This window comes from Zonotrichia leucophrys, chromosome Z (genome assembly GCF_028769735.1).
Source record: "Zonotrichia leucophrys gambelii isolate GWCS_2022_RI chromosome Z, RI_Zleu_2.0, whole genome shotgun sequence".
Taxonomy (NCBI): Eukaryota; Metazoa; Chordata; class Aves; order Passeriformes; family Passerellidae; genus Zonotrichia; species Zonotrichia leucophrys.
The window spans coordinates 9,166,641-9,194,580 of record NC_088200.1 but is presented as its reverse complement, the minus strand read 5'-3'; the positions used below and the strand labels follow the sequence as shown (position 1 = coordinate 9,194,580).

At 44.4% G+C, this 27,940-nt stretch overlaps 1 protein-coding gene across 7 annotated transcripts in view; it reads right to left on the bottom strand.

Moving 5' to 3' along the window:
* Positions 1–12,138: 12,138 nt before the first annotated feature.
* UNC13B (unc-13 homolog B) overlaps positions 12,139–27,940 on the bottom strand; it is a 207,934-nt gene continuing 192,132 nt past the window's right edge. For 4 of the 7 annotated variants that reach the window (XM_064735262.1, XM_064735263.1, XM_064735259.1 and 1 more), the window contains 7 exons: positions 27,624–27,680; positions 23,060–23,140; positions 22,525–22,672; positions 19,166–19,222; positions 16,556–16,648; positions 15,322–15,481; positions 12,139–14,120 (listed from right to left, as the gene is read on the bottom strand). In XM_064735262.1, the coding sequence (XP_064591332.1) occupies positions 13,835–14,120; positions 15,322–15,481; positions 16,556–16,648; positions 19,166–19,222; positions 22,525–22,672; positions 23,060–23,140; positions 27,624–27,680 (882 nt within the window). In that variant the 3' untranslated portion in view covers positions 12,139–13,834. The remainder of the gene's footprint in view (positions 14,121–15,321; positions 15,482–16,555; positions 16,649–19,165; positions 19,223–22,524; positions 22,673–23,059; positions 23,141–27,623; positions 27,681–27,940) is intronic. The other 3 variants (XM_064735264.1, XM_064735265.1, XM_064735261.1) reach the window with 1 other exon arrangement.

Sequence of the window (27,940 nt, the reverse complement as noted above, 5' to 3'; positions counted from 1 at the left end):
TACCTCAATTCTCAGAGAGCTGACTTGATCATTCCATATGGAGAGAGTCCCTAGGGGTAAGATCTATGTATTAGATAAGTGGGTCCTTATGGAGAGAGTGCCTGTGAGATCTATGTGTGGGTCCTAGTTACTCCAAACGAGCTACAGCTGCAAAGTCCTTAGTTGGGCAGCAGCTGTAGCTTGTGAAGGTAACTGGAATAAAAAGGGGTGGGTCGAGAACCTAGGAGGAGTCTCTGAGAAGACATGAAGGACTGTGTTGCAGAGAAGAACAGCTTGGTACAGTATGGGACTCAAGAAATATGAATACAACAAGAAGACAACAATCCCAGGCAGTGGGATTAATTGATAGGCCTTCTGCAGGCCCGGCCTTTTCATGGAGAAAGCTTTACCTGGGACAGGAATGCCAAAGGAGCTTGGAAAGTTACTTGAAGACAAGCTGGGTGGAAACCCCCTGCATCTCCAGTCAACATGACCTGAAAGAATATTGCTTGTTCCCAAGTCCATTAACTAGTACGACCCTGGGAATTTGACTGAGATGCCCAGGCCTGGTTCCAGCTGGGATCAGAGGGAGGGAGTTCGGCCAAGACATTGTGGAATTCAACACCTCTTCATGTCATTGCCGGGGTGGGAAAAGGGACACTCACTTCCAGGAAGAAGGATGTTCCTTTCTAGCTGGGAGGAAGCCTTGGGTGGAGGGGAAGACAGGTTGGTATTTTGCCACGGGCTTTCTGTGTAAATAGTTTCTTTTTCCCACACCTTTTGTTATTATTATCACTGTTACTGTTCACTTTCTTATCTTGTTGCTTTTTCCAGTAAATTGTTGTTATCCCTTTGTGTTTTGAGCTGGAAGTGTTTGGGAGTGTGAGTGGTAGTGGGTTTTTTGTTGTGTGGGGTGTGTTTTTGCTTTTGTGTGTGTTTTTGTTTGTTTGTTTTTGAGTTTTTGCAGTTTGTTTGTTTTGTGGTGGGTGTTTGTTTATTTGGTTTGGTTTTAGGTTTTGTTTTTTTGTAATTGAGACTACTGAATTGTGGAAAACCATTCCTAAACCATGAGATGCAGCAACCAAATGTCTCAGAAAAGGGAAGCTTTGAGGTGCCTATAAACCATGGAGGAGTGTGTAAGGTCAGCTCTGGTGCTTTACAGAAAAGGTAGGAGGAGGAAACCTGCATTTAGTTTTAGCTTATTTCCAACCAGCTGTTCAGTGAGATGGAGATGGGTAGGATGCTGCCTGATCCTTCCAGGAGGCTTCTAAAATACTAAAATACATGGCCTTGCAATGGAGTGTTATCTCATGGCATTTCTTTCTTTGTTCTGGACTGACTGGGTCCATTTGGATTCATTTCAGCCTCTAATGCTGCCCTGGGAAACTTGCAGATAGACAACACCAGTTAAACTCCTCCATTTATTTGCTCTGAACACTGGACCTTCTACCACAAGTGTATAATAAAGAAGTGTCTCAAAGTCTCAAGCCAAGTAAATAAATTTTAGAAAACTAAAAGTTCCCAAACTATTAACCAACAGGGGAAAAACCCCAAGAGTTGATCTCCATTTCTTAGAGTTATAGCAGCATGATAAAGAATATTTTTCTGGTAGAGTTGACAAATGCATCCAAAGCCACTGACCTGAATTCAGAGTTCACTGGTGGTGCACTATGACCTGGGCAGCGCAGTAGATGAGGTGAAATGACCTGCTGGTCCTTCCCTTGCTCTGATTTTATGGATGTTTTACAGGCAATCATAGAATCACAGAATGGTATGGGTTGGAAGAGACCCTAAAGATCATCTCATTCCAATTTCCCTGCTGTGGACAGAGATGCCACACACTAGACCAGGCCCTGAACAGCTCCAGGGATGGGACATCCTGCAGTCATCATTGCTGAGGTGAATATAAGAAAAGCCTGAAGTGATCTGGACAGATAGTGGGGTGCTAAATGATGAGAGAAGCAGTGGGCCTTCTCTCACACAAAGTTGATGATCTTAATTAAAATTCATGCTAGCAATGCTTTCTGCCAAGTCCCACTTCTCTGTCAGTGTTCTCAAGCCACGTTACAGGACTCAGATGAACCCACAGCATGGGCACAATTGGCTGCAGCATCATTAGCTCCTGGTTTACTGTTGCTCACAGAGGTGGTGCTCTGCAGGGCAGATGTGAGCTCTTACCAAGGGTGAGCTGTTACTGCTTTGGCACCAGGATGGCACCAGACAGACACTGGAGACTGAGATGTATTAATTCCAAGAAGTAAACTACATTTCTTTATTTCCCATTTCACCATCCTACATCGTGCGGGGAAAACTAAAAGTGGATATCCTCAAGTCACGTTACCCTCTTGTCCCTACTTCCCCCAAGTTCAAACCTCATACATATTAGGCAAAAATTTTGAAATTTCAGCAAAATGACTGATTGTTACAGTTAGTCCAGATGGCATGGAAGAATCCTGCTGACTTTTTTATGTCAAAATCAAAATACTGAACACAGGTACAACTCACCTTGGCTATCTGGACAAGAAAAATATTGTGACATACAAGATAAAGCCAGTAAATGACTGGTCAAGAGCAGAGAGGAGAAACATTTTGCTTGGGAAGTCTATCAGTCTCCCATTGTTTATTGCTGTTTTTAGTGGAAAAGCATTTGTTGACATTACTGCAACTGTGAAATTTAAGGGTTTTATATTGCTTAAAGTGGCATCTTTTTATTGTTAAAGGTGGGGGACCAAATCTTTCTAGCAAAGGGTGATCACCAAGTGCCATCATGCCAGTTATCAGATGGCTGCTGGGAAGTGTGGCTTGTACCTGCTGGCTTATGGGAATCTGTGCTTTTACAGGCACAGAAATTCAGGAACCATTTGAACATATGAGGTTGTGAGCTGACCCAGTGGGAGGAGTTTGTTTTGATTTCCTGGGCTTGACACACTCATGTTTTCCCTTTTTCAAGAGTGCTTCCCCGAAAAAAGTCTCCAAGGGCTACAAATCTGTGAAGCAAAACTTCCTCTGGCAGAGATTTTGCTATAATATCTTTGATAATTTGTCTCTTTCAGATTTGATAGTGTGCACCACTCGCCTGGTGACTGAAGCCTTCACTTCAGACCTCCTTCATTTGGGGAATAATGGCAGGAGTTTAGCTCATTTGGGCCCCAGCTGAAAGAACAAGATATTGTCTTTCCTGCTTCCAGTGTTTTTCCTGCTTCCTTGTACTCCAAGGCTGGAGTAGAAGCTCCCTTCTGCAGAAAAATGTGCAAAGGTTGCTCTGCAGGGCTATCAGGTGGTGTCAGGAATGGGTGGCTTGCAGGAATCAGCTGCTCCAAATGCAGCACTGGCCACGGCCTCCCACTTCTGCTCATGGCTTTTTTGCTACTTCCAATGGGGAGAAGAAAAGCAAGGAGGAAAATGCCCCAAAACCTTCACATCTGTAGCACGTGGGGATTGAGGGTATTTGTAAAAGGCTGTGTGGGTTTGGAAAATGTTTCAAAAGTGAGCATGGAACTTTACTGAAACACAGAGGGTATTTATGTCTTCAGACTACACACACACACGCGCACACACACACACAGAGACACACACAAATACACACAGGGGAATAAGCTATTGCTGCTGCCAAGCTTTGAGAGAAAACCTTGGTTTCTATTGTGTTTTTATTGCATCTGTGATGGTCATCCTCAGAAATTTCCTCCTTTGATGAAACTGATGACCTAGGCTTGACTCCAGGCACATGAAAATAATTCCAAATAAGGACCTGCAGCCTGACAAGCTGCTGTGCTCCAGAGAAGGATAAACTGGCCATGTTTATCAGCAACTTAAATTAAAGAAGGGTTTTTGACTTCATCACCCCTTCCAGCTGCCAAAGCCATACACCTCTCTGCACCTCTAACTGTGATGAGGAAGGAGACAAATCACTGTAAATTGTATTTTCTGCTTCTGGGAATGCTGACAGACAAGGCTGATGTTCCTTAGTTTGCTGAGCACCAGTGGGTCACGAGGGAGCCTTGAGAAAGAGCATCTCAAGGGCAGAGGGTGGAGGAGAAGGGAAAAAAAGATTCACAGCAGGCAGTGAGAGCACTTCTTTCTTTGCAGAATTCAGTTAATTCAGATGCACCTCCCTGTAGGCTCATTCACAGGGCTGGTGCTCTCATATTATCAGAATTATGGAAAATAGATGAAAATCTTTTTGGCTGACAGTTGTCATTACAGGAAAACAGCATCTCAGCAATTGGTGAATAGCTTCTATTAATCATGGCACTACCAGATGTGACAGCTGACAGGTTTTGTCACTACACAGTCACAGAGATGATAAAAGAAGGTGGTATTCTGGGTTTAGCTTCAATAAGAAGCAAAAATACTAGAAAGAGTAACTTATAAAAGCACTGTTTTCCAGTGAATAGTTACCTGTAGTTGATACATAAGGATTGGTAAAAGGTTTTTGATTACTGAAACAACAACAAAACACTTCACAAAGCAAAATCAAGTAAAGATTAAAATAACAACAAGTTAAAGTCCATCAGAGTTAATCTTGCCAAGGAAACAGAGGAAAATATAAAGATTCTTTGAGGTGCATGGATTGAGAGTACTGAGCACTATATACCTTGTCATGGCAGAACTTGGAACTAATGCCTTGGTCTCAAAGTGAAACAATTGCTGGACCGAAAGAAGTCTTCAACACAGTTTGTGATGAGTACTGCAGGCCTGTGGATATCCTGAGTGCTCAGAGGCCCAAATTTTATTGTAGCATTGTGTGTGCTATACGGGTTTTATTGTAAACTTGGTTATTTTTTATAAGTTAAGATTTCGGTTTGACCCTCGGTTCCCCCCATGTTCTCCCTCCTAATGGTTTATTCCTCCCGCCAGTTACCTGTCCATCATTGTAACCAACCCCCTTCATTTTGAGAATTTTCTATGTCAATCATCCCGTACCTAACATATGATTTGTCCCCTGAGCCTTCTCCCTCCCCTGGGCCATTCCTATTGGTTCAGTTGTGTCCCTTGCTCCTCCCCTGGGCTTCGTTCATTGGTCCCTCGTGGCTCCTCGTGTCACGCCCTTCCCCTTCATAACTGCCTCCCCAAAGGTTTTTCCCTGACGCCATTGCTGGCCCTGCCTGGGTCAGGAAAGCGCCTCGACATGTACACGTATGTCTGCTCCTTCCTTCCTTCACCTCAGTGCTTCACAGGCCTGCTGTCACCTGCATCACCACACAGCAGACGGAGCCACTATTCAGGGGTTCTTGCGGAGAACCTGGGAGTGCTGGGATTCGTGGTCTCCACCAGTCACTCTGGGAGTGGCCAGCCGGATCCATCAGCTCCTTTGGCCGCGGGACGAGACTGCACATTATGTGGTATTCATTGATCTTTCACTATGCTTATATTATTTGACACAAATGTTTTCTATTGTACTGAAATAATTCATGTTACACTTGCAGACTTCTTGTCACCTTGCTGGCTGCCAAAAACCATCGCTCTTCTTTCCCAGAGCACGAGTGCTCTGATTCTCAGTGTCTTTTGCAGCACACAAAATGTGCAAAGGAATCAGCTCAGGCATCTCACAAACATGCTGCTGCTCAGTGTTAGGCAGGGTTGTGGTAGCAGAGGTCCCCAGGTGAGAATGAAAAATGTCCCCAGGGTCTGGATTGGAGAAGTACATTTCACCTGCGTGCTCTTGTGCCCCTCTCTGGCTTGCACGCATTTAGGAGAGAGGAATTTGCAAAGGCGGTTGCAGTGGTTCTGGTTTTCTCCTTCCTCATAAATCATCATGGCTTTTTGAGATTTTGAGCTTGCTGGATTGATGCTGGAGGGTTTCCTTGGTGTTTTGGTGTGAGGCAGTTCCTGGGGACCCTGCTGGGTGTAAAACCTCTTCTGTTGTCACGGTGACTGAGGGACAGGTTTCAAAGGGAACCTGGTGTTGTCCCTTCTGTCACATGCTCTTGGTCAGGAAGAAGGTGGGCAAGGACAGGCAGATGGAAAAAATGTCCCACAAAAGGACTTCGCATCAGACATCACCCCCAGAGAAAGAAACAGCCCGAAACGGAAAACAAGGAGTAGAATATACTGTGATATGGTCACCAGAAGTTCAGAGGGCTTAAATTCCCCTGATCCACAGGAAAGGATCGCTTCCATGTTACACTTCTGCTAACACTGACATGTGGAACTGAAGGCAGAGAGGATCTACACATCCATGAAGGTAGAGCTCTTGTCCAAAATATATGCAATATCCAAGTGACTTCTGATTTTTGCAGGTGATTTGAGCAGCATTTCAGCCTTTAGAAGTCTTGAGGAACAGTAAAAGGAAGGATGGAAAAGAAAGTGGAGATGCAACATGGCTTTGGCAGAGCTAGAATGTGCAGAAGCATCTTAATCCTGGCTCTGATCAGTGATTTTTTACACTAACCTGTTCAAAGTGTACATTTCTGAAAATTGTCTCCATTATTTCTGAGATGACATGGGAGCAGCAGCTGCTTGCAGGAATAAATACATGATGGTAAAAGGCATTCAGTGTCATTTGTGAGCCAGCTGAATCTTCCCACACATTGTGGGTGAGCAAATTTAATTTCTAGGTACATATCTGAAAGCTCAAATCTAGATGAACTCAAAAAAATCCCCATTGAACACAATGTGAAAAGGGAAATCCTGATGAAAGGATTATGGGGTGACATAATAGAAATGTGCAGAGAAATATTAGAAGTCTACAAAGGCAGGGAGTGATAATGAACAGTACTTCTTAAAGCTAGGGGAAGGTGGTGCTAGAGGTTGTACATTAGAGAAACAAAAAGAAGTTATGCACATGGGACTGGAAATGGAGAGAAACTGCTTATGAGCAAAAACCCAGCCCTTGTCTGTTGCAGCAGAACAAAGTCTAGTGAAGATGACAGTGTTACCCAAGGAGACTTTACTGTGATAAAAAACACTGGTGCAAGAACAAATATTTCTACATTGGATGTAATACCAGGCAACAACTGAGAAGAAGAAATACCAGAAAAATGAAATCCTGAAAAAAATCCTCCAGCATCCACACTCCTAGTTTAAAAGAGGACTCTGAGGGATTATGTACCACAGCCCCCAGGAAGGGCTCAGACCCACAGCAAATGCTCCACCAAGCTCCAGGGAATACTGCCAGCCTCATCAGGCTACTGCAGATGTTCACAGAGCCGCGTCCAGAGACTGCTCGAGAAGGGAGGAAATGAGAGCATAAGAGCAGAAAAGGAGGAAGATGACATGTCTGGAGGAAATCCCATTTCAGCCTGACCTATCCACTGCCATTTCACTGCCCACTCCCTCCCTGATGCTGTCCAGAAACTCAATCCCACATTTCAAGTGCTGTCTGCCTTCTCAGTGTCTATGCTGGTCATTCCCAGCCTACTTATCTCCATCCATCAATTTGCTAATCTCTTCCAGGAAGGCTGATAAACCACCCTTCCCACTCCTGCCCTTGGGTCCCTGCTCTCATCCATCACACACCCAGAAACACAACATCCTTTCCTATGTGGACCTTTTATCCTCACCATGTGCTCACACAACCACACATCATCCCTCTGAGACTGGTTATCTCCCTCCTCCAGCAAAGTTTTCTGATGATGTCACAGACCCAAGTTAGCCACAGCTTTGAAGGTGATTTCCCAAAGATCAAAAAGTCTCTGAAATCCAAAAACCAGGCTTGTTTTCTTTCTCCCTGTTCCTACAAAATGATTTAATATTTTAAAATATTAGAAGTCTAGAAATTAAAGTTTTGTCAAAAGATCTCAACCATTCACCAGTTCTCATCAGGGTGAGCTCTTTCTTTCTCAGCCTGACTTCCCAAGCTGCAGCAACCTCTTCAACTTCCTCTTTTGGGATCCTAAGAAAGGTCTCTGTGTCTCTGGGAAGGTCTGACACCATCTCTGCACCTCCCAGCAGCTTGACAACACCCTCTGATGAAAAATGAAAGTGCGTTTTGCTCTTAAGATAGGAGAAAACTCTGATCCTCAAAAGGCTTCCTCCTGGAAGCTGGCCCACATTTTGCTTGGTGGATCCTGTTCTGTCCTAATATTCCTGGTCCTCACAGCTCAGAAATGATCCTTTAAATGGGAAGGGCTCAAAGAAGGACAAAGACTGTCAAAGGACACTGCCACCCTAAAAGAGCAATGGCTGGGTTGAGTAAGATAGAGATCTACTGTATCTCCATTGCCAGGAGGACAAGCACTTTAGCTTCTCTTTGAAAAAAAATAACAGAGGATGCCACATTAATTTGTTGGAATCATGTGCAAAATAAAAGATAGGTCATGTTCTAGAAGAACTTGTAAATCCATGGAACTGTACTAAGAGGGATAGGAAACAGATAGTTTAGACTTTATTGGAGAGGAATAATGGAGTTAGGAACAGCTCTGCAGTTAAAAATCACCAGCAGCACGAAGAGCATCAGAAGGAAACCTCATTAGGTTTATCTTGTCCTTTCTTTTCTCTGGACAGCTGCTCTGGACAGTACCCACTTTTAGAGGCAAGGTTCATGGTCAGAAACCAGTCACAGGCCTCACAGAAAGCTTCTGGGCAAGAACTGTGAGAACACTGGCAGAATTCGCCCACCTGCTTCGAGCATGCAGCTCTCACCTCCCTCCTGTGCTGCTGAAAATTGGTGTCTCTGCATTCTGCAGATGATTCCTGCATGGAACAACTGGCCATTTACCACTCCCTGTCATCTTTGCCACTGTGCTCCTGGAACAGTCTTTTCCAGCTAAAGGCAGCCATTTCCACCCCAGGTACACCGGCATATAGATACTCACAAAATAAGTATTCTATCTGGTCATTTATTCATTATTACATACATTATGCCTACAGTGTATGTCCTATATCCAGCTATTATTTTGAGAAATGCTCAGAGTAAAGACATTCATGTGCACACCACAGTATTGTTGCCATAGGTAGCAGCAGAAGCCTGATTGTAGACTGCAAAGCTTTTCAGGCAGAAAGGAAAATTTCAAAGCATCACAATTACTGTGAACCCAAGAAATGAAGCAAGATGAGCCAACAATTTTAGGTAAACATGTTACAAAGAAATGCTTGTGGAAACTGATGCTATGATTAAAAATCTCTCAAGCTTGGATGGCAAAGAAGTGGTAGACTAGTGGATAAACAGTACCTTCAGCAAAGTTGGGTTCTGGGCTTTGTTGTAAAAGCCAGACCTCTTTGCCCTGTCCAGGCCCGTTCTCAATGGTTACAGGCAACCCTTTTTTCCTTTAAATTGGTTTGTATTGGTCTCTCCCCACTGCAGCACCTGCTGAAGTGATGACAAGGAGGAATTCTGATGAGTTAAAACCTGTGAACCACCTGACCAGGTATTGAATTAGAGCTTTAAAGTCATGCTTTAAAATACACACCTTTCAGGACATGCCATTAACTTCAGCAATTTCCCCATGACAAAGCCAAGACCTGGAGTTGCACTTAAGTTAGCTGAATTGTGTAATAGCTGTAGAACCATGGAATAATTTTAGTAGGAAAAGACCTCTAAGATCATCAAGTCCAACTATTAACCCAGCATTGCCAACTCCACTATTAAATGATGTCCCCAAGGGCCAAATCTACACATCTTTTAAATACCTTCAGGGGTGTTCACTTCACCATGTCCCTGGACAGCCTGTTCCTGTGCTTGTCAACCCTTTCAGTGACAAAATTTTTTCTTAGTATCAAACCTAAACCTTCCTGGGGCAACCTGATGCCATTCCCTTGTTACTGATTACCTGGGAGAAGAGACTGACCTCCACCTGCCTACATTCTCCTTTCAGGTTTGTAGAGAGGCATAAGGTCTTCCCTTGAGCCTGTTTTTCTCCAGGTAAACACCCCCAGCTCCGTCAGCTGCTCCTCACAGGACTTGTGCTCCAGATCCTTCCCCAGCTCCTTGCCCTTCTCTGGACTCACTCCAGCACCTCCAAGTCTTTCCTGTATTAAGTGGCCCAAAACTGAGCCCAGGATTTGAGGTGTGGCCTCTCCAGTGCCCAGCACAGAGGGGCAGTCCCTGCCCTGCTCCTGCTGCCCACACCACTGCTGATACTTTCAGGATGTCCTTGGCCTCCTTAGCCCCCTGGGCACCCCCAGCTCATGTTCAGCCACTGCTGACCAGCACCCCCAGGGCCTTTCCCACTCAGCAGCTTCCCAGCCAGTGTCCCAGCTGGAGCTGCAGGGGCTGCTGTGACCCAGGGACAGGAGCCAGCACTTGGCCTGGTTGAACCTCACACAACTGGCCCGTGGGTCCAGGCTGTGCAGATCCCTCTGCAGAGCCCCCTGCCCTCCAGCAGATCAGCACTCACACCCAGCTTGGTGCCATCTGCAAACTGGCTGAGGGTGCTCTCGATTCCCTCATCCAGATCATCAATAAAGATAAACAGGACTGGGCCAGCACTGACATATGGGGACACCTCTGGTGACCAGCAGCAACTGGATGCAGCACCATCCACCACCACTCCCTGGGCCTGGCCATCCAAGCAGTTTTCACCCAGAGAACAGTGAGTAGCCATGAGCAGCCAGATTTTTCCAAGAGATGCTCTGGGACATGGTGTCAAAGGCTTGGCTGAAGTCCAAGCAGACACATTCCCAGCCTTTCCCTCACCCACCACATGGGTCACCATGTCACAGGAGGTGGTCAGGTGGGTCAAGCAGGACCTGCCTTTCACAAACCCATCCTGGCTGGGCCTGATCCCCTGGTTTCCTCTGTGTGTCCATGATGGCACTCAGGCTGCTCTGCCCCATGACCTTCCACAGCACTGAGGCCAGGCTGCCCGGCCTGTGGCTCCCTGGATCTTTCTTTTGGCCCTGCTGGTAGATGGGCTCTGTTTCTGCCAAGCTCCACTCAGCTGGAGCCTCTCTGGTGAGCCAGGGCTGCTGGTAAATGATGGGAGAGGTCTGGTGAGCACTTCCACCAGCTCCCTCAGGGCCCTTGGGTGGATCCCATCAGGCCCACAGACCAGTGTGCATCTAAGTGCTGCAGCAGGTCACTGACCATTTATTTCTCTTTGGATCATGGGGGCTTCCTTCTGCTCCCCATCCCTGTCTTCCAGCTCACAGGGCTGTGTACCCCCAGAACAACTGGAGTTACGATTACAGACTGAGGCAAAGAAGGCATAAAGCACCTCGGCCTCTCTTATCCTTTGTTGCTATGTTTCTCACCACCCCAATATAGGATGGAGCTTGTCCTTAGCCCTCCTTTTGTTGCTCATCTATTTGTAGAAACTGTTTTATATGGCAGTAGCCAGATAAAGTCCTAGTTGGGCTCTGGCCCTTTCAATGCTATCCCTGCACAATCCTACAATTACAAGTCCTTGCTGTTGTCCCAAGCTGGCACTTCTTCCAGAGGTCAGAAATTTCCCTTTCTTCTCCAAGTTCCAGCCCAAGTTCTCTGTTCAGCCAGGCTGCTCTGCTTCCCTGCTGGCTCATCTTTTGGCAAATGGAGATGCCCTACTCCTGCGCCTTGTCTGAAGATTTACTTCTTAAAGAATATCCAATGTTCCCTGATTCCTTTGCTCTTCAGGACTGCCTCCCAAGTGACTCTGTTGCTAAGCATATGCTAACCAAGGAAAAAAAATGGCATTTCAGATCACAGAAATTCAGAGACCCACGTTATCATGAAATATGAGTCTCTGAGTTATCTGACCTTGTCTGCTGCAAATTGGCAGAATCCCCAAAAAATGAGGAGGGGGAGCAGTTTACTTGACATCAAGAAGGCTTATGCTTTCATTTCTCGTGCATGCCATCTAAAGAGTATTAATGTTCATAAGAGGCTGAAAGTTATGAATCAAGTTTGGTATATAATTAGTTTTCTTCATCTACTGTTTGCAAAGTATCCAACTGCCTTGTCTGAACCTTTCCATTCAGCACCTTCAGGAGACGATCCTGAGTACAAATGTGACTTAAAGGCCAGACAAGAGAAAAAAAGTAATTAAGCCATTTTTTATGCTTTTCCATGATGTCTCGGAGTATTATCAGAAGCCAAGGACTTCACGGAAAGATGTCCCAGACAGAGGCACCATGGAGGAGAGGGGAACTGTCTGACTCATACTTCTTGCTAGCCATCTAAAGCACTAAAATCTAGATGCTAAACCTGAGTAATTTCCAAAAATGCAGCAGTGGCTCTGCCTCCATGGTTTGGGAAATCCAGTCACAGTTACACTTCAACAGACAAATCCAAATGCTGCTAAAAGAGTTTATTAAAGACCATACTAACAGTTCTCATAACAATGGCACGTACAATGATTCAAAATCATGACAAATAGTGTGGAGTTTTGAAGAGCATTATTATAACACACCATGGACAAGAACAAAGCAGATGTGCTGTCTCAGAACTCTACAAGCAGGCCCATGAAATACAGGAGTCACATCATACAGCTACACAAGTGTCAGAGAAAATAGAAAGGAAAAAAAAGTCATTCAATATGCAGTCCTTGAATTTATTGACAGTATTACAGTACTTTATGGGCAAGGACTGGCTTGTTCCAGCTGCACTTTCCAGAGCACAAGGGCAGCTGGAAAAGCAAAAATATCCCCAATAAAAACCCTCCAACAAACATGCCTCAGGTGCAATCACCATTCCAGACCTTCCTGCTCACTAATTTTCAGTCAGAAATTCTGACCTCCCTGCAATTACTTTGCTCAGGACAGTGTTTTGTTTTTTTTAACTAAACAAAAGCAGGATGCTTCTTTAAGACAGTGCAAAAATATTTCAATGGTATTGTCAATGGTATTATAAGATTAATGACAATCAGCATGGATCAACCACAGCACGGCCAACAGCATCTCCAAGATCAGAAGCAAACGGACGTGCTGCCCCTTGACCAGCACTCCAGACTGAAGGCTTGCAGAGGGGAGGTGTGTTCCTCCCTCCCAAGGAAGCCATCATTTCTGGGTTCATAGTGAGGAATGGTCTTAGCTACTCCAGGGTAATAAAATGCTACAGAAAGCCTGCAATATTAAATTATCCAATCCTCTGTCAAGCACTAACAAAAGAATATTGAAGTGGAAAAAGCACATAGCAGCCATGTGATTCGTAATGGCTCTAACTCTACAATTCTAACGCCGATCCCTTCCCGACCGTGTCGGTCACGGCAGCCCGAGCGTGCCTTGCGGAGCCGAGCAGCTTACAGCACTCCCACGGCCATCAGGGACTCCCAGCAGCACGTGGGGATTTGTATTCTCCGAGACACACCAGCTAATTACAGCTGCAGCCTGCTCCTGCTGTGCTGCCTTTGCAGCTTTTGGCTACGAGATCTCAGGCCCCACCCTGGGCTTGTGGCCCTGGTCTGGCCTGTGCTCACAGCAGCACATCCGTGGGGGTACATTCACTCAGTGTGCATCTTCAGAGCATCTGCAGCCTCTTCTTCTTTAAGCAGATGTTGAGGTGTCTGTATATCATGTTGGCATAATCTGTGTCAGAAGATCCCCAGGCAGCTCCACAGTACGTGTATTCAATGAGAGATAACTGTGCTTTGTCAAACCCCTCAAATCATCTCCTCCCAATTTCCACACAGTTGTGTTTGCATCGTAGTATGATTACGCAGAACCTTTTTAATGCCTGCCAAATTCAGAGGATAAAATCACAGTGCTGCATATCAACAAAACCCAGCAATTCCAGCCTCCAATATAAAATAATTTATATACACAAAGCAGAATTTACATGTTAAATAAGAAGAGATTGTCTCATTCTCTACGGTGTCTTACCCAGCTACTAAAAAATAAATAATTCACATCAGATTGATGGATTTGTTTCCTATACAGCACACGTGCGCTATCGGAGCTGACAAAGACAACATGAAAAAACCTTTTGCAATTAATAAAAGAACTGTTGAACACTTGCACATATTGGCACAAGGCAGAAGAGGAAAGAGAACAGCTCAGCTCAGGTGCCTTCCTCTGTGGAGCGGGACTCAGATTTCAGCTTCACAAATTCCTTGGCAACTTCATCATTGGTTCTCTGAGAGAGAATCCTCAGGATTGTGAGTCCAGTCTCATCCATGTGAATCTTGCGCCCGAGGGGGCACCAGCAAGCACAGCTTCCTTTGTCTGCTATGTCTCTGAGCTGCATCACTGCTATCCCCAGAACCCGGTCCTCCCGGGCAAAGCAGTAATCCTTCACACAGACTTGGAGCTCGTAGGCATCAGGACCATCTTCATTCCCCAGGATGCTGAAAAATACACACAAATTCACTTACAGTGTCTGGACTGCAAAAACAAAGGCGCCAGCACCTGACTGGAGGGCTGTGGTAAGTCACAGGAAACTCCTTTCTACAGAAAACCCTGGTCAGAGGGAGAGAAGTAAAACCTGCAGCATGTGGGCATTTTTGCTGATTTATAGCAGATAAGAAAACATGGTTACTGAAGAAGAAAAAACAAGGAACCCCTTTCAAGCTGCCTTTGCAACTTGTGTGTGTTTGTGTGTGTGTTAAACTGTGAAACGAGAGGAGTGGGAAACATTAAAGCCATGCTAATCGATTTTCAACTCAGATGACTTTAAACATTTCTGCTTCTGCTAAGGATGGCTTCATTTCAGAATTACTATTTTAATTAGATGAAGTTTTTGTTAAAGATTCAGGACCTTCCATTAATGTGAAAGCTAACAAAAATAAATCCCCAACCCTTCTGATGTTTCTAAAATTAAAAGAATAAAAGGAAGAAAATCTCTTCACTTAGAGAAAGCTTGCTTTTCCTCAGAGAACGGAACAATTATATGAACACCCCCTTCTCTCCCTTCTCCCCCAGATGTTTATAGCCTTTTGCTGGTCAGTTCTCATCATCTCATTTTTATATGTACAGGTGAGAGAGTTCAAGCCTGCAGCTCCTTCTGTTAAGCCTCCCAAGAAGGAATATGTCCTTGTAGTAATGAAAGAAAATGAAATAAGAAGAGATCAATACTCAACGCTGAGAAACACAGCAATTTTAGCAGTGCAACTTGCTACCAATTCCAAGGGCTGTATCCTTGGAAACGAGTTCTGAAAGCATGTCCCACAGGTCAAGTTGGGATAAAAACGCACATTAAGATTAAGAAATAAATAAAAATGAACTTTTAGCCTCAACTCTACCAATAAAAAATACGAAGTTCATTAAAATGACAGAGCACAGTAAAATGTGTTCATAGGGCACACACAGAGCATTTCAGAAGGTGGCCAAAGGACACTGCTGGTATAGAACAAACCTCTGCGTCCCACCCGCAGAAAAAAACTTCCATAATCCAGCTTTTCTGACAAGACATCAAAGACAGGACCAAGCTACTGGTTCATGTACTCTTCTTGGCCCTGTGCAGACGGTCTGGGGACACTGGACAACCCTATCTGTCCCTCTGCATCTGCACTTGCCATGCCAGATCCTCAGGATATTTTTGAGACTTACAAATGAAACGTTTCATTGTATTTTGGAGCCCAGTTGTTGCTCTTTGACTTGGTTGTGAACTTCCTCTTCTTGTCACTCTGGTGGGGCCCAATCATGGTGATCTCAACAAATGGACGGAACATGCCAGACGTCTGCCACTTCAGGTCATTGGCTGCCACAACTGCAAAAGAGAGTCACAACCTGGTTCACAGCAAATACTCATTTGTATTTTTTGCTCTGGACATCCTTCGGCTCTGCTCTGCTTTCAATTTCTTGTTTATAACTCAAAACATGACAGTGTCACAACACATATGGGCAGGACTTTTTTGTAATGCAAGGATATGCTTTTTTGATCTAGATAAAGTTCTATGAAGGGAATTTAATGTGTGCATTAGTATGTAACTTCTGCCATACAGATTGTCAAGAAATAAACCCAAGAAAACAGGCATTCCTCCAGCTCCGGGCAGGCTGCCCTGTTCCATGCTTACATCACCATTATGTCTGGGATAAGAAAAAAAGGGGCATTTTGGAGGCCAATATTAAAGTCTCTGTTGAAAAAGAAAATGGGATTGCAGGTAAGAAAAACAAAGCCCATGAGCTGCGTGTGGTTTCAGGATCCAGAATTATTAGCTTTTAATTCTCATTCTATCTCAGGTCACTGCAGGGAGCAGACTGAAGCAGAGGAAATAGCTCTGAAAGCCAGCTTTTGCACTTCAGTGTAGATTTAACCAGAAGAGAGGCCCAAAGAACTGTTTATATAAATCTTCAGAGGAAATTGTGAAGTAGTTAAGTATGCTGTATTCAAGTGAAGGAGACAAAGGAGGAAAAGGAACCCTGGGATGAATCACTGCTTTGGTTGTTTCCAGAGTGGCTCTTCAGGGACCAGTGTGGCCTTCAGGACCGGGGAGAGGAGCCTCTGAGCTCTCAGGGCCTCTGTGATCTCTGGGTGTACACTGAGCAGTTTCGCAAGATCAGCCTGCCCTGCTCTCTGCAGCTCAGACTAAACTGTGGCGCCTGGCGAGAGCCACCATCTGATTTTTGTTTACTTGCATACATCGCTGCCAATAAACAACCGGCTGTGCGCTGCCATGTCACCGGCTGGACAAGCTCATTGGCTGTTTCCCTACATGTCCCTGATGTGGAACAGAGAAAACAATCCTGGCCTGAGATCCCACGAGCTAACACAGAAATGTCCTGACTGCCAGCTGGAGATTGGCCCCGTGGAGCCCGAGCAGCAGCGCGTGCTCTGCCGTACCTTTCACCGTGACCTTGTGCTCCCCGGTTCCTGGGTGGGTGTACAGGTCGATCTGGATGGACACTTCTCCCACGGGATCATCCACACCGGAGCCTGTTGGGAGGAAATGGACACCCCCCCCATGCACACATGGATTACTGGTCATTGGCACAGGTCTTTATGGCCTCAGGAAGACAATGTGGTGTTTTCACAGCACATCTCCCAGCTTTTCAGTCATCCCCGAGAATGTCACAGTAGTGCAAGATAACATCAGGCTCACATGCCCAACACACATAAACACCAACACTTCTTCCAGTCCACCAAAGATTGCATCCTATTGAGAACAGCAGTGAAGGCTTTTAAAGAATTTAAAAGACCTCAACAGTGGACCATCATGGGGAGCAAGGATTTTTCAGAGGTTCCTGCCAAGCTACTGTGTATACATGCAGGCATTCCAGTGGCGGACATTGGCATTCTTGTCTGCTCAGGGAAGAAGGGAGGACAAAAAAAATCAACAATAAAAGAAAAAGAAAAAGAGGACATCACACAACAGAGGAAATATAGGCAAAAAAATATATAGGTATTAGTGATTTGCACAGAGCCATAATGCAGTCTCACCCTACAAGAACCTTCCTGCATGTTGTACATCACCTACACGTTGTCATCCTGACTGTTTATCTGTTTCCCTCTGGAAGATGATGAGAACCCCTTTTTTGTTGTGCATCAAAAATGATGAGAGAGAAGCACTCACAATTTGCATACTTATTTCTCTTTATCAATTAGCCAGGGAGAAAACAAGATGTAGTTTCAGAGGGAAAAGATAACATGTTCATAAAAGAGGGAGATCTCATGAACATTACAATTCATATATTATGATTTTTTCAAACTTTTTAACTTTTAATCATAATTATCATCACGTAATATATGGAAATGACAATTTTTTCTGGGTAATGAAGTTAAGATGTCATGTAAATTACAGAAAATTACTGCTTTGCAAAATGAAAATCAAGTTTTGATAAGAGAGTGAGATTTTTCTGACTTTCTCTTTGCTAACTGCCTGACCTCAGGTTGACAATTAGCAATGCTGTTGTAATTGAGATATCTAGAGGGTAATTGAGTACCTATGAATAGCAGTTGTTCTGTCAAATTTGAGGGTAAGATACATTACTAAATGAAAAACTGGTCTGTTTGAAATTCTAGCTAAGGAGATTGAAGGATATCATTACACAAACATTTTGATTAGACTGATCTAACAAGTCAACTTTCAGAAGAATGGTCTGCAGCAGCAAAACCACTCATTTAAAAACCAAGAGGTTGAGTGCCAACCAGTGCAATTCTCTGAGGAAAACTACATGCCACAGAACTGTAGGCACTGGAAGTCAGATTAATATACCAGTAAAAACATCTGAACAACTAAAACAGAACCTCAAATTATTACCTCGGGGTAGGTTCTCATTTTTGACCTGAGTACATTAAATAATCTTCAGAGGCAACAAATATGGTCTTGAACATACTGTTTCCTCCCTGCTTAGAAGGGCAAGATTGCTTTTTTTCTGTATATAAGCACAGAGCTTAAAAATTGGTAGGCTTAATTATTGACCTGATGCATCAGCTGGTGTGGGTCTGTCACTTCATTGTTGGCATTTTCCACAGCAGAGGCAGAATTTCCATCAGTATGCAATGGCCATATCCACAGAAACATCTGCCACCAAACATTCAGATCTTTAACTGATCTTTAGTGTAACTAATAGGTTATAAAGGAGATGCTGATGCCTCAGAAGAATAAGAGCAGAATCATCCCACTACCTTTGAAGAAGACAAAACTCATATTACAGTTTTTTTCCTACCTTCATTCTTGTCGTTTCATATAAAAAATCTTGTTCTATGAACTGATATTTTCAGAGACAAAAAACTACTCTGAAGATGGCCAACAAAAATATTCTGAGCACGTATATCTGTGCACATACACACACTTGTACGTTTAGTGACAAACACATTTAATTCTTGACATGAAAGCCTCACTGGTATTGCAATGCTGAAAGGTGAAACTGCAGAACTGAGCTCGTGCAAAGGGTTATAGATGTGTTTCACCTGAGATAATAAAAAGACTTTGGACAGCAAAAAATAAATTAAGAGATGAAACACTGCAAGACTTAATATATGTAGGGGTCTCCTGGGCATCCAGACCTTTAGATAACCCCCCTTCAAGCCAGATGGTTCAAGCTTGGCCATAACCTTGAGTGCATTTCCAACATTCCCGTGTATTACAGTAGCCCTTCTCAGCAGACCACACGCATGCAAGCCCAGGACTTGAAACACACACCCCATGGTAAAGGGAAGGGGAATAAGTCTGCAGCATCTCCCAAAAATCAGTCCATTTTCAGGACAGCTTTCACATCCCATGAATAAATCTCAAGCATGGGAACAGCTTCTCAGGCAAGGTACAGACTTCCAAACCACACAACCTCTGGCTCAGTCTGTGGGATGCAGGCATTCAGTGGAAGTTCACTTCTACAAAGGAACTACAGGGAACAGGACTCTGGAAAAGGTTTCTGAGCATGGGCAAGATGATTTGAAAAGCAAGGCAGTTGGGTAATGTTGTTATGGTAACAACATTAATCTTGAACATACCCTTATCAGGAAGAATGTCCTCATTAGCGGTAAACCTTATACCTTTCCCATCATGCACTGAGACATGAATTCAAAAGGCAAGAAAGCAAGCAGGATAAAGAGAGAAGAGTATGAATTACAACACAATTAGCAATGTCACTTAAACACAAGGCAAATATTCTAGCTCTTAACAGACAAAATATTCTCCTTCTGCATGAGGATTTGGAGAGCAAGGTTGTCTGCAAGTAAGGCATAGTCTGTGTTAAAACAGAACAGAATTTGTGCTGGCATAACTAAACGGCGGCCCAGATCCGATCTTTCAGAGCAAACGTTTAGCAGCACAGTGCCATATAAGCCAACCCAGTAATGACATGAAAGCAGTAGGTACCTCACAAACTGGAAGGTGCAACCACTGAGCCGGGAAGTAAGAGAAGCAAACAGCATTTTTAAATGATACTGCATGAAGCCATGTCCTCCCAGGAGATTGTGGCACTTATGCAAAGGGAAACTTCAGTCACAGAGCTCTGGTAAGCAAATGTGAGCTGTAAATAATAGTGCTGTCCCTTCTGTCCCTCCAACTTGTGTGCAGTTCTCCAAACCCATCTATCAGCCACAGTTAATGAGAAGAGTAAGCAATTAATATCCTTCTTTAGCTCCAGTGGGAGAGAGGGAGTCACAGAATCACAGAATATGCAGAATTGGAAGTGACCCACAAGGGTCACTGAGTCCAGCTCCTGGCCCTGCACAAGACCATCCAAAGAGTGACACCTTCTACCTGATAGCATTGTCCAAGCATTTCTTGAACCCAGGCTTGGTACCGTGACCACTTCCCTGGGGAGCCTGTTCCAGTGCCCAGCCACCCCCTGGGGAAGAGCCTTACCCTGATATCCAACCTAGATCTCTCCTGAGCACTGATTCTGCAGATATTAGGTGGCATTGTGCAAATCTTTTATTCCCCAAACAGGATCCAAAATTCTCAAGCCTACTAATGTACAAGACACTGATTTGGACCAGTAGCCAGCTTGTCCAATACTTGTTCCCTACAGTGGCTTAGAATTAGTCACAAAGAACTGTCACCAGTCAGCTTTGAGATCTAATTGATGACCTCGTAACGCGTGTATATGATGCCCTAAAGCGAGAACTTCATTCTTTCTAAACTTCTTAAAAAATACATAAATACCCGTGCACCCACTTCTGTGGCAGCCTTGTATATTCCTGCTTCTGTAATGATAATGATAATGTTCCATTATCTTTGTGTTTCTGCTAAACACTTGTCCTCAGTCAAGTTTTACAGTCAAATCATGCATTGCATGAAGCCACTTTCTCATATCATCTTTGAATTGTCACTTTTGTGTCTTCAATGGAGCACTTTCCTTTCTCTAATTTTAAGTACTCCAGACTGTAGTACAGACTGCAGGACATCAGTGCTGCACACTTTCTTGTACCTTACCTCAGCATTTATTTAACAGTAATTTAACAGTTAAAATAAAAAACTAGCTCCACATAAAAAAACTAGCTTGGATATGTAATTGGAAATATGTGCAGGGAACAGCAAATATTGTAAGCATTCACTCAAATGTGCACTCAAGTTCCCCATTAAAACGTGGTTTGTGTAAGTGATGGCAACAGCCAGGTTCCTGGAGTGCCTAGTGGATGCAGCAGTCTTTGACCTGTCTGGCCACTGGATGTCATCATTGCTCTGCGGGGACACAGCTGCAGGACCATTCTCTCAAAGGTATGGATTTTTAATTTAATTTCAGTGTTTTAATGCAGTATGTTTGAACATAAGGAAGACTAGACTGTGCTGCTGTAGGCAGAGATCACAGAACCACAGAGCCATCACAGCTGGAAGAGACCTGCAAGGTCATCTAGTCCAACTGTTAATCCAGCACCACCAAAATCATCCCTAAACTATGTTCCCAGATTCTACATTTAGACACCTCTTGTACACTTCTAGAAATTGTACACTTCTCCACCACCTCCCTGGGCAACTTATTCCAATGTCTAGTCACCTTTTCAATGAAAAAATAAATTCTAGTATCTAACCTGAACCTCCCCTGGTACAACTTCAGGCCATTTCCTCTCCTCCTTTACCTGAGACGTGGCAAAAAAGACCAAATTGCACCTCACAATCTCCTTCCAGGTAGTTTCAGGTCGCCTCTGAGCCTCCTCTTGATGACTCAACCCACCAAAACTGAACTAAACTTTCCTCTTTAGAAACAAACCCTGCTTTGCTCACAGAATCTTTGAACTATCTACACTGCTAATGGAATGCCAGTATCAAGCAGCCTCATTTGCACACAAGGGAATGTATGTGAGCTAGGGAATGCTGTCCCCTTGATGCTGGGACTTGGTGTGATGACCTGCTGGCAGAGCCAGCACAGTCTGTGGGGTTGCCAGCTCTCTTAGGCTTGGAAGGATTGAACAAAAAGGATTCCATTCAAGGAGATTGCAGAAGGACAAGCCAGGGAGTTGTATGACTTTGCTGCTGGGATGAAGTAGCTTAATGCAAGGCTTTTAATTAAACAGCCTGAAAACACAAATATACCAGTTTTTGTTTAGACCCAACCCTTTGTAGCATCTGTCTCCTCTTACTGAGAATAGTGACATTCACAGTCAGCCAGTGATGGTCCTTGACTGGAGACCAAATTATTCTGTACAATAATATGGAGATGTTCACATCGAAGCAACAAAATTAACTGTTTACACCTCCACATTGAATGAAACAGCACCACAAAGCCATAAGACTTCTCAGAGAGTCACCAAACAGTTTGGTGACCCATCCCAGCAGCTTATTAATATGTTGTGTGGCAATCTGCAATCATCTAGCTCCCACATACCCTGTACTGGCTGCAGACAAAACAGTGCATTTGCTGCTCACCTCAGAGACTTCTCCCCTTACAGGCAGCCTGTAGCTCTGTGAGTCACCACGCTGCTGTCAGCCTTAGTCAGGGCCACTTGGGCTGTGCCACACACACAGCTGGCCTGTGACACAGGCACTGACAGGTTTCTGCAGTGGTGTCTTGCTGAAATGGTGCCTCACACCACCGCACAAGCCTCAGTACAGTAACTTCAAATATCACTTAAGCCACCCACCCACATTAATTCATGAAACGTGACTGTTAAGTGAGGACTGCAGAGAAAAAAAGACCACAAACACCCTAGGCCTTATGTTTCACATATTTCTGCTCTCCCCAAATGTAGTCATAGAGTGGCAAATAACCCCCTTTTCCTCTTTTCTAGTTTCACCAGCTCCAAACTGCCACACTTTCAGAAATGCTACTGCCAAAAGCACTCTTACAAACTGGCAGTACAAGGGAGAGGAATTATGAGCAGAGCCAAGAGCTCCATTGAACCCTGCCAACACAAAAGAGTCTTACCCTGAGCTGTCTGAGACTGGACAAACGTTTTGATGAGAGTGTCTGTGGTCTGAGTGTAGAGGGAGAGAGCATATCGAAGTGACTGTAGGTCTGGACTCTTCTCCAAGAAGGTTTTCTTCAGACCATTCCCACCAGCATGGAAATATTGCTAAAAGCAAAAAGAAACGGTAAAGGTACTGAGCAAGAACTGCAACCAGCAACCAACATGTACGAGCAGTTGTGCATACAGATACAGCTGGAAAAATTCACAAAATAGCTTCTATACTGGAAACCCAGCCCTCAGACCAGCTGATACCAACTGGTCATGGCATTCCTCTTCCAAAGCACTTAAATATGAATATGCTGACTCGCAGCACACCAGTCCCCTGAACCTCTTCAGGTGTACACATATATGGCAGTATTCACTTAGAGCCTTTATCACTGTGACAGCAGGGACAAACTCCTGCCATCTCATAAACCAGGACAGGCACTGTCCTCCCGAAGAGGACTTGGGGAGGGAGTTGGGAACAGCAGAAACAGAAATGGAATCACTTACTTTGATTGTATCCAGTGCCAGGTCCAGAACAGCACACTGCTTTGGAGTGAGGCTCCTGGTTTCTTCTCTCACCATATGATCCTGCAAACAACCATTGTATTTGACATAAGTCAGTTGTCAGAGGCTACAGAAAAAGGAGTCCCCAGCATCACCACTTTCTCCAGATTCAAGCTGTATCTGCATGGTGGCAGCATTAATTCAGCTGTTCAAGGAATGCTTAATGGAGTCTCTCAGAGTCATTTATTATAGCTTAACTTGGAAATAAACTAATTTTCTCTCTTTCTTGCAGGCACAGAAGACATAAATAAGGAAAGAACTGGACAAAGGTAAGCAGCAATTTAAAATCACAGTTTGTCTCTTGAGAAAACCTAAACAGAAGCCTGCCTGACACCTCTGTCATTCTAGAAAAGCCACAACAAAACTCTCCAAATATCATCTAAATCAAGGAATTCTGAGAACTAGGCATTAGTGAAAGTTGTTATGTGTCTGTTGTTTGTGAATTTTTTAAACTCCTCCAACTACAGAGGTCACTAATTCATTCCATCATTTGTGAAAAAGAAGAAAAAGAAAATAGATTTGCTAAAAGAAGACATTGTTCCCATTAAGACCCACCAACTCTAACAGCAAAAAGCCAGTAATCACTTGGTAAAGAATTCCCTTTTCTGCAGTGGAAGCACATCCCTGCTAGAGTCCTGGCTGACTACAAGGATGTGCCATCCTTTGGCATTTCACTAAGCTCTTTCTCTCATGCTTAGTCTAGACCCCAGGGGAAAACAGCGTATTTTAGGAAGCCAAAGCTTTGCACAAACCCATATTCTAACTGAGTAGCTGGAGGGTCAGGCCAGTTGACTTCAGGTTGGGGCCCTAAAGCATTCATAAAAAAGATGTAAGCCAATCAGGCAAAGGCTTTATCCCTACTTTAAACATGTCCCAGGCCCTCTAGACACTTGCCAGGAGACACATCTGCTAAATTGGCTCTGTGTAAAGCACACCTAGTCTGTGGCATCATGTGTGGGTTTCACAGGGACAAACCTGCTGGCTGTCTTGCAGCTTGCTGATTCTTCACACTGCCTGATGCTGTCCCATTCATTATCCACTGCAATCCATCTCCTGCCTGATGGAGACAGGGCTCTCTGCAGTCTAGGGGCAGCCATAAGGCATTTGCCACACTTCTCACAGACATCTAGCTATCAACTTTACACAGTGAAGCCTTGAACTGCACTGAGGATGCCTCTCAAGCTGTCAGTTTCTCAGACAAGTTCACACCCTGCTTTCTTGAGTAGCAGAGATGTGCCTCAGTGTGCCTCTTCCCCCACACAGGATGCCCCTGGTCTGGGGGCTGTGTGCAGGGGCACAGTACTTGGTGAGCTGCAGTGTGCCTTCTGCTGTGATATGCTGCCCTGAGGGGAGCAATAGCTCTCTCCTTTTTCTTCATGAGCTGGGGGTAATTCAATTGAAGATGATGTGGCTTCACACTTCAGTACACAGAGACTTCAGTGCACAGAGGGTAAAGTGTTCTTTTCTCTGTCTCACAGTCAGATTAAGCACAAAATCAGACAGAGCCCAAGGCCACATTCATGGGAAAGGCCAGTTTAGTCAGGGTAGCTGTGCTCCCAAGGCAGAGCTACTTTCACATCTGTTAAAATTACTTTCTAGGCCTGCCTGTCATATTGCCCCAACTGCCACAGAAACCAGGTGGTCAGCACTTTTCTCTCAAACACCTACAGAGCTCATTCGGCCCCTCAGAGAGGCCACTCCGCCCGTGCCCATGCTGTCAATGCACAGCAACACATCACTGCTTTCTCTGAGTTTCCCAGTGTCATTTCCTTCAACACATTATGTAAAAATAATCCAGAGACTGGACTGGTAATACTTGCACCTACTCAGAGAGAAGCCCACGACTGTCATTCCTGTGCATACCTGCCCTCTGCAAATCCCACACTGTTCCTATAAAGAACTGTGCACAGTGCTACCTTGCGCTCCCCAGATTGCCAGCCAGGAGCAAGAAACAAATATTTACATCAAATAATTATGCAAGTTCAAGCAGAAGAAGTAAAAAAACCCAAAACTACCCCAAACAACCCAACAAACTTTTCCTGATCTCTCAGCCTCATCCTTGTACTCTCCATAAGTATTTTCAGAAGAAACTCTGTGGTCGGAGCCTGGCTGTTTATCCTGGGGACAGCACAAGGGAGAGAAGGCAGCTGCTCCCTGCTCCAGTTGCTGGCTATTAAGTAAACTGAGCAGAAAGAGTTTGATAATAAGTGGGAGGCAGATATGTCGCACCAAGGAGTCAGGTTTATGGTTGGCTTTCTGAGCATTTTAAAATACACTGTAAAATTGATTTGTCATCAGGACAAGAGCCTGTGCTTGTCAGGTCTGTCAGTCTCAGTTTTCAGCTGAGTTATCTGATTCACTAGGGCTCTGTTCTCCCTGTCCTATTTAAAACCAATAATGCTTAAAATCCATCCCATAATTTTCCCAGGCTTTTAGTGGAACTGAAAAATGCAGAGGAGGGAGGTCTGAAGAACCAAGCCTTCCCTGTTAGCTTGTATGTGCCTGCAAAAACAAAAGGATAAAAAATAGAATATCCACAATTCTTACACAGACTCCAACAATTCTTACTCTTGTAGCACTCCTATTCTACTGGAAATTTTTGGACACAATGTAATTTTCCTTATGGTCTCCAAAATTCAGGTGCTTTCATACTTGGGCACAACTGTCTTGCCACATGTAAAATCCTGTGCACCTGTACTGCTGCAGTTCTATATGCAGATATGCAAATAAAGGCTTGAACACACACCAGGGCTTGCCTGATTTGAATGATTACATGCATTTCTAAAAATGCAGCCCAGAGTCACCAAAGTTAAGCTTTACAGTAACTGAACTGAAGAAGGGCCACTGCTGGGGGACAACCTCCACCCAAACCAGTGCAAATGGAAATCAGCAAAGCTTCCAACCCATTCCTGGCAAAAGGTGCCCTGTACACACTTTGAAATTCCAGTAATGAGAAAATGTGGAACAAGTAAAAATAACAGTGAATTTCAGTGGCCACGCCCAAGAATGCAAGCAAACCACAGGAACTCACAGACTGTCCTTGTGACCTGGGGGAAGAAACAGCAAATTCAGAGCTCTGCCCTCAGACACCAGGAGTACATGTGAAAGGCAGGAATGGCTTCTTTTTCATAATGTGGAGACATGAGTCCTTGCTGATGCTTTTGCAAGAGAAAAGGGAAACTCAGGAAACAGGAGTCTCATTTGGATGCTGTTCTTCAGCTGCCACTCTCTCAGGCTGGCTACAAAACTCCTTTCTCCCCATTTTTCCCATGGAAGCAACAGACATCATTGCAGGCGCAGGAAGCAGGGAAGGAAACGCAATCCTCATGAGACACCATGTCACCAGGGATGACAGCCTGACTGTGGGAGTGCACAAGGCCATCACTCAGCACAAGTGACAGCTGTTCCCTCAGGAGACACGCTTGGAGGCTTATGCTAGGTGACTATTAACTGCTATGTACCAGCCTCAAAATGTAGCTGGAGAACAGGTGCACATCTAATGACATACCTGCGAGCCCTGATCACTTGCTAGAACTGCTAATCAGCACTGCCTTAAATGAGCTGTGTACTGGCCACATAAACATGAATGGAAAATGTGTCTGCTGGGCAAGGGACACAGGTGTATGAAGAGAGCTTTATTAGTGTGCAAGACAAACCCAGAAAACTACAGGAAGGGACAAATGCCTTTTGAAAGTGCAATAATCACTTAGGACAATATCCTTTGCACCAGGAAGATTTCCTTGGTCATGCTCTGACACAGAGTTCAGGTCCAGCTCCATCTCCCTCGCAGCAGCCTGTGCACTGTGACACTGGAGATTTAGACCTCCTTCTCTTGCACAATACCAGTCTTGTAGCACCAGTGCAGCCAGAGCAGAGCGCAATCTGAGCGCTGTGAGGCGTCACTATTTTCATACCATTCCTGTCGTGATCACTGAATTAGTGCTTGATTCGCTTATGATGAGGTGGCGTGCACTTCATAATGCTCATGTCATGCACTGTCACGTCATGCACTGTCAAAACACATCAACAGAGCCTTCATGCTAAATGCCAGCTTGCCTGTGAAGGGAGCCCACGCAGAAGGAATTTACAGACACAGGCTCTCTTCCATAAGCAACAGTTATTTTTTTAACAGTCCATGTAATTCACCCACAGCTAACGCAAGTGTCTTTCCAAGCATTAGGGACTCCCTTTTATAAATGGGGATATGGAAGAGCTGGCCAGATATTGAGAAATTTCCTTTTTTTCATTTTAAATTGATGTACCAGACTTAGCACTGTGTATACAGAAGAGAAAAACTACTTTGATGATTAAATGCACAATAAGATTAAATGTTAAGCACTATGCTAATGTTAGTAGAATGCATTTCAAAGCACATTTAATGCATTTAAAGGCATTTCTCTACAACTGCATTCAGCGACAAACCACTGGAAGCACAGGACATGCTATGCACTACCACATTTCCATGCTTACACACAGGGACATTAACACAAGCCATGCAGGACAATACCTTCAACTTTGACAAGTGTCCCAGTTCCTTAGCAGCACTGAAAATCAACTGTGTGCCCTATGGTTGCAGAAGTTAGAAAAGAAAGGAGGGGGGGAAAAAAGGGTTATAAACAAGCTTCACATATTTTTCCTTTGAGCAAGTCAAGTCAGTTCACAGCCACTTCACATAACCACCCCACGGCCAGGCACAACAACTGGACTCTCCTTGCCGATTTATTACCTAGTACAAACCCTGGCATTTCTGTGGATACCACAAAAGCTATTTTTGAGCACAATGTCTTGCTAACCAGCTCACTCTTGCTTACAGCAACCACTCAC